This window comes from Monopterus albus, unplaced genomic scaffold, assembly GCF_001952655.1.
Source record: "Monopterus albus unplaced genomic scaffold, M_albus_1.0 scaffold256.1, whole genome shotgun sequence".
Lineage (NCBI taxonomy): Eukaryota > Metazoa > Chordata > Actinopteri > Synbranchiformes > Synbranchidae > Monopterus > Monopterus albus.
Window position 1 is genome coordinate 70,533 of NW_018128136.1, and position 7,181 is coordinate 77,713.

Genomic DNA, 7,181 nt, shown 5'->3' on the forward strand with positions numbered 1-7,181 from the left:
GTTCTGGCTGCGGCTGCTCCACACCATGCTCCTGTTTGAGGAAAGAGCCAGTCTTTGACGGCTCTAGTTTCTGCGGCTTGATGTCTGCATCCAGCAGCCTTGAGTGGATGCGGGCTGAGGGCAAAGGGGCAGCTGAGGGTGGAGAGCGAGAACTGTGCGGTGGGACAACTTCTGTGTTTGACCCTGTAGGTGCTGGGATGCGATATGGGGGGAAAGGTGATCCAAACGGAGCGGTTATGGACTGGTAAGGGTAAGCCAGAGGGAGCTCTGTCATAACAAGGGAAACACAGAGGTCAGAGTCACTAAGACTCGTACGATATCATGCAGTAAAACATTCTTTAATGGTTCAGACGTCTCTGCCCTCCCAGCACACACACAGGTGAAGCCCGTCATCTCACAAACATGATGTATGAAACAGGAAAACACACACTTCTTTACTCTTCTAGACTCACCAGGGAAGATGCCTTGAAAAGCTGCAGAGGCCGACTTCTGTCCCGCTCTTTGCCCCCTCCGTCCCACCTCCCCTTCCTCTGTCGCCTCCTGTTTAGGCCGCCGCGGTGAGGAGGGGGGCGGGGAGGCTGAGCGGGGGGAAGGTGGGTGAGGCAGAGGCGTCGGCGGATGAGACAATGCACTCTGCCCGCCTTCTTCTGACTTGAGGGTAGTCACTGGTGAGGGGAGCGAAGGCAGCGGGGTGAGGGAGGACGTAGAGGGGGTTGGCGAGCGAGACGGCGGGGGAGGTTTGCGGGGATGCAGGACAGGCGAAGGAGATGGGGAAGATAAAGAGGAGGGACGAGGTTTGGGGTCTGCGTTCCGCTTGTCTGCTTTGTCTTCCATCTCTGGCTGGTGCTCACTGGCCTTTAAACGCTCCTGAGACACAGGCAGGAGGAGAAAGTACGAATGACAGACTGTGGTGTATAAATACTAGTGAGTACAACGGACGGGACGGGGAAGTCAGTCAGTGAAATACACAATATCCACCTTATCATTTATGTATTGCCACAACACTGTGGGTTTGTGTGTTTGTCTGACCTGTACCTCTCCATTCCTCTATGACCTGTGATTTATTTTTTTTGTGTAAGGATATTAATGTGCACATAAGTCTTGTGCTGCTCGCTGTGTACGGCTAGAAGACTGCTGTATTTTATGTTAATGTAGTGATGTAAATATAGATATCCAAATTATTTGAACACGGGGTTTGGATTGTGTGCGGTTGTTGATGCACGTGTGCGCTTACGACTAGCTGTGCGTTCCTCTGCAGCTCCAGGACCTGCGCGGTGTGCTGCTGGATCATGAGCAGCTCCTGTTGCCGAAGCAGCTGCTGCTGGGAGAGGAGCTGGAGCTGGGCGGCGTGCTGCAGCGAGCTGCTTGTACCGTACACCCCTGACCACACTGGGGCTCCACGCTCCAGCACATCACCTCCTACAGAACAGCGGAGGGGGGAGAGAGGAGTGCAGCAAACTTTAAACCCAAGTTAAACTGGACACTGTTTATGGAGCATTATTAATGTTAAAGATAAAGAAATGGGTCAGTGTTTGACAGCAAACTGACATTTAAAGTGGCTGTTAGTTTAGACTGTTTGCATTCAAGCTCCTCCTTCTTGGACCAACCATTAATCACTACTTTTACTTAACTATTACGACTATTTAGACATCGCTTTAAGCTATTTCTGCTTGTCCTCTGCTAGCCTGCTAACTAGTTTTCATACTCCATCACAGGAATGTTCAGGGATTATAACTGACCCAATATGTGGCCATATTAATTAGTCATTTTTATCTTTTTCTAATTAGCGGAGCAAGTCCACAATCTTTCAATGTACGCTGCAGAAGTGCCCCCCCTGAGATACAAGTACCGCTCTTGCAGTCAAGCTGTATTAGCTTGTTTTACATCACAGCACCGTCCTGTTTGTGCTGCCAAGCAGAGGAAACCGGAAAGCGCCGGCAAGGAGTGTGTCCACAGTACCATATGGAGACTGACCATATTAGGGCTTCCCCCAAATAGTCGACTCACTAGTCGAGAGACCTGTCAGTCGACTGAGACTCTTCTAGTCGAGCCTTTGTTTTTATATTATTTTGTGTCAGTCAGTGTGCATTACAACAGAAGGCAGCCACAGCTGGTAGTTTGTCTTCTTCTCATTTTGGTGTGCCAAGCAGCAGTTTGCTCAATACTTCCCCCTGTGGTCAGGGGGGCAGATACCCACTTCAGCCATGACACTGTCCGACACATGGATGTACATTATGGTCGGACCTATTTAGCAAATTGCAGAACGAGGAGAAAAGGACAACAGAACCCACCAGGACCAGCCACATAAAGGTGAGGTTTGTACTTTATTAGAAGTGTTTTCAAACATCATAGTCGAACAGTTGCACTGAAGAGCCGACTGACGAAATCCTTAGTCGGGTACAGCCCTAGGCCACATTGTCAGCAATAGTCTTATTTCATTCATTCATTTTCTACCGCTTAGTCCCTGAATAGTCTTATTTGTTTTTAGCAATTACCAAAACTAACATCTGTTTTATAATGAACAAGATTCTCATTTATTTCAGCTAAAATGCAACAAATGGCGATAAAACTGGCAAACCAAGACCACGCACACACAGGAAGCAGCTTTCCTACCGTAGTGTGACAGGTGTTCAGTCGGGATGACTATGAGCTGTCCAGACTGTGGGTCACTGGCAAACTGGTAGGGAGGGGGTATGGAGCCTGGCAGAGAGGATGGGTAGCCTGGAGGAAGGGTCTGGTGGAGTGAGGAGGGCCCCAGGCCTGAATGGGAGCAGAGAGAAGAGGGAGGAAAGGGTGAACTGAAAGACAAAGTGTGGAACATGTTGAAGACTGAGAAAAAGAAAAACAGGCGAAGAATTCTCAGCTAAGCTCAAACCAACATTTCCTCAGCAGCCTCCGTCCAGTGTTTATACTCACATAAAGCAACAGTGAGTCACACACTGAATTTAGCTGCTTTTGAAAGGATTTTGTGATTTTGCCCTCAGTGTCTAGACAGAGCTGGCCCTCAGAGAGCGCTGTGTACGCACGTTAGTGTGCCTCCGTGTTTGCAGATGTTATGTGTGTAAGCTCACATAAGTGTGAGTGTGTTCCAATGCTGTTATTTCTGGACAGAGAGCACAGGAGGAGCAGGTCAGGAATGTTGACCCCTGGAGGCTGCTGCAGGACCAACCACTCCAGAGACAGAAGACTCCTCCTTTTCTGCTGCACCAATCAGAAAAGGCTGCAGAGGCACATGCAGAACTCTGCCAGCATGCCACGTGTTGCTGTTGAACCCATTCAGACCGTCTTTAGCTCAAGATTAGAAAAGGTTGCACACAGAAAAGGGAAAAACACACCTTTTGAAAACTACCACGCTACTAATTTTGGCATCTTTGGAGAATGTGCCTTTAAAATATGACACTTTGTTACAAACTACTCAACAGTGAATACAAATAAAGCTGAAGCTTGTCTAGGCAACTACTATAACAAGTATTTAAGTCGATTTCATGGTTCCAGCTTGTCAAACGTGACGTTTTGCTGCTTTTCCTCTTAAATATTATAATGATATAAAACTACTGACTACACAAACATTTTGAAGGTGTCACCGTCACATTTCTCACCATTTCCATTATTAATGAAAATCCAAAAATCACTTGTTACAGTCCTCTATAGTTAAAAATGACCACACCAACCGCAGCAGTAAACTAGGCTAATAAGAATCTAATCATATATAATGATGGTTGTTTTTCCGCACTGGGTACTTTTACTTCTGTGCTTTACATACATTTTCCAGATTACACTTACATAATTAAGTAACATTTACTGTATTTTTACAGTGTGGCATTAGTTCCTCTACTAGTCAAGTAAAGGACATGAATACTTGTTCCACCACTGTCTAGAGCAGTACATCTGTGTACATGTACTTTTGTCATTCATGTGGAAACTAAACTTGTGTACAGTGTCACCAAGTTAATGCACCAATAAATACAAATGCAGTAAAATGTGGATCCTGTTGTCCTACTATAAGCAATAGGCACACCAGGGCTACAACCAATGGTTATTTCCATTATCATTTAACCTGCAGATTGATTAAAACCACCTGCAGTACATGCCCAACTTTAGCTACAACCCGAAAGGTGTCAGTGACTCCTAAAGGCAAATTTGGGAACATCTGAACATGTGCTTGTGGCAGTCAAGTGTCACGTGTACGTCCACATACTGTATGGTGAGCTGGAGAGCCAGACTGGGGGGGCTCCGGGCCGGGGCATCCAGGGGTGAGAGGTCAATGCTGAGGGGTCTGGAGGCCATCGCCCAGCCCCTGCCAGGGAAGTCCCCCCTGTCACCATAAGGTTGGGTGTCATGAGGCTGGGTGTCATCATACTGGGTGTCAGGCCGCTGGACAGAGGGGCCGGGTGCATCTGAGTGAACTCTGCCAGCTCCTTGGACTCTCTGGGAACAAAGATGATGCCTTTTTAAAGACGGAACTGAAACTGAGTGCACGTTCTTCTGCTGCGATTAATCTCCACATCTCAATTCTTTTGGGTAATTAGGACAATTTGGCACAAGGGGAAAATGACTCCACGAGTCACCTCCCCTCACCTGAGCACTTTCTCCTGCTCACGTTCCAGTCGGCCGCCCACCAGTCGGTCATCGTGGTGACGAGCACGGTCCTCGCCTCGTTCCTCATCTGTGGCGAGTTCAGGCACAGAAGGAGAGAGAAACATTAGACAAGCTTGATGCAACGGCATCACAAACCCCTCAATGTTTAAACCTGATCCTGCAAGAAAGTTGGTACAGTAGCTTCAGAAAGTATCCAGACTCCTTTGGCTCTTGCACACGTTATACCGTTATAGATTCAATTTTTTAAAAATAAAATTGCCTCTGTAACCCGTAGTCAACCTGCAGTGTCTGTGCCAGCTCGACGTCTGTGTCAAAGGTGAGAGGCAGCTTGGCAACGAAGACTGAGTTTTAAATAGTGTAATCACACATAAACCAAGTCTCTAGATCTGCCTTCTTTCACCTGTGCAATAATCGGCAAAATCAGGAGCATCCTGTCTCAAAGTGATGCTGAAAAACTGGTCCATGCATTTGTTACTTCCAGGCTGGACTACTGTAACTCTTTACTATCAGGATGTCCCAATAATTCCCTAAAAAGCCTCCAGTTAATCCAAAATGCTGCAGCCAGAGGACTGACAGGAACGAGCAAGAGAGATCATATCTCTCCCATATTAGCTTCTCTCCACTGGCTCCCTGTAAAAGTCAGAATAGAATTTAAAATCCTTCTCCTAACATACAAAGCCCTTAATGACAAGGCTCCATCATATCTTAAAGACCTCGTAGAGCCTTATCATCCTAACAGAGCACTTCACTCTCAGAGTGCAGGTTTACTTGTGGTTCCTAGAGTCCACAGAAGCAGAATGGGAGGCAGAGCCTTTAGCTATCAAGCTCCTCTCCTATGGAACCAACTCCCAGTCTCAGTTCAGGAGGCGGACACCCTCTCTACCTTTAAGATTAGACTTAATCTCTGTCTGAAAGAGGCTACCTTAAGCCTTCTACACCTGGAGTTTATTGCAATTTGAGTTCAAAATTAAATCTGCAACACAATCAAGTGTGCAAACAGTGAAGGGGTCTGAACACGGTGTCAGTACATTAGATGGTAGAGAAATGTGGTGGGAAGAGAGAATGAGAGACAGAGGGGAGAACACCAGGTGACAGCAGCTCTATAATGGTGACAAGTCAAAACGAGAGGAGAAGCTAAAAATACAATGTTGGGCCTCAGTGTTCACAAACCCACACACACAAACAGAGTGACAGCTCTCACTCCGAGTGGCAGCTCTTACCAGTTATTAGTCTAGTGCCACAGAAGACGTGTGAACACACCACTGCCACAGCAGACACACACACTGAGCCTTCAAGCCATCCTGCTCACTCAGAGGGCCAACGGCAAAACAGAGAGCAGCAGCGCTCAACCAGGCAACCCAGAATAAACATGAGGAACCCGTCCTCGCGCTCCCTCCCGTTAACCCTCTTCCATCTCATCAGCGCTGACTGAAGGTCCCTGAGCAGCAGAAAGGTTTTATACAAGAGTGTGTGTGTGTTTAGGCCGTAAAGGAACAAGAGACTTCAACAATCCACAGGAAAGGTTTCAATACTGTTACCAAGGTTACAGGGAGCCTGTCCCACATGCTATCCTCTCTGCATCACACCCCCGCTTTCTCCCCACTCCTCTGTTGCCCTCTTTCCTAGACTTACTGACATGCCTCTCTCTTCCCGCCTATCGATCTACGTCCATCTCTTCTCATTAGCCTTCTCCTTCCTGCTCCATCTACACACCCATCTAATCGTTCATTCATCCACCCATTTGTGTTTTCACTGTAAATCCTCTGCTGTTTATTTAGAGCTGTTCTTAGCATCAGGATCTGAAGCTATTAAACCAGTCACTCTGCTCAAGCAAATAAACGAATAAACGCCCTCAACAGGGATGCACGTGCACACACACACAGCATATGCACACACACACAGTCCATCACTCTCAAGACTGATCCATTGCTTAGCAACGCACCCATGGTCTTATTGTAATTCAAGGCTTGTTTGTAGCTTTTAGCTGCATTCTGTAATGATATGTTTAATGCAGAGAGGGTGGAGGTGGATCTGAAGAAGAGTGGGGAAAGAGAAGGGGGCCTGAGGTGGGACAAGGAGAGAGCGCCTCCACAAAGACCCGCGGAGAGGAAGGAGGGGTGGGGAAGGAGAGACGTTCAGCAAAGAGAGAGAAGGGCTGAATGTGGAGGACAGCAGAGTTCTGAGAGAGAAACACGCGGCAGCTGAACGACCTTCATGTCGTGGCAGGAACTGCTACGCAGCACAGACCGACTCGCCAAGAGGAGCCTTTCAACCAAATCAGTAAAGGTTACATCCACCAACACCTCAAAATCAAAACAGGGGCTGAGGAAATAGGACTCTGACATGAAAAGAAAACAAAACCTCCATTATTCATAGAAACCAAAATGAGGAACCGATTCTTCTTGGTTCATTTAACTGAGGGAAACTACACGGGCTCCCCGCAGCTCGACTCAGACAGACCACAGCAGAGATATGAAAGCAGAAGCAGGAGAAAGTGCATAAGATAAATGCACACTGGTTTTGTTTTCATATATAAGCACAGCAGAAATGATTCGGTTTCATTTGTGCTTCTTTCAGTTACA

At 47.2% G+C, this 7,181-nt stretch overlaps 1 protein-coding gene across 1 annotated transcript in view; it reads right to left on the minus strand.

Annotated features, from left to right (window-relative positions):
• The window catches only part of tnrc18 (trinucleotide repeat containing 18), a 50,651-nt gene that overhangs the window by 21,885 nt on the left and 21,585 nt on the right, over positions 1 to 7,181 (minus strand). The window contains exons 6-11 of the mRNA XM_020621268.1: positions 4,579 to 4,666; positions 4,199 to 4,428; positions 2,614 to 2,760; positions 1,235 to 1,419; positions 453 to 867; positions 5 to 267 (exon numbers count right to left, since the gene is read on the minus strand). Of these exons, the coding sequence (XP_020476924.1) occupies positions 5 to 267; positions 453 to 867; positions 1,235 to 1,419; positions 2,614 to 2,760; positions 4,199 to 4,428; positions 4,579 to 4,666 (1,328 nt within the window). The remainder of the gene's footprint in view (positions 1 to 4; positions 268 to 452; positions 868 to 1,234; positions 1,420 to 2,613; positions 2,761 to 4,198; positions 4,429 to 4,578; positions 4,667 to 7,181) is intronic.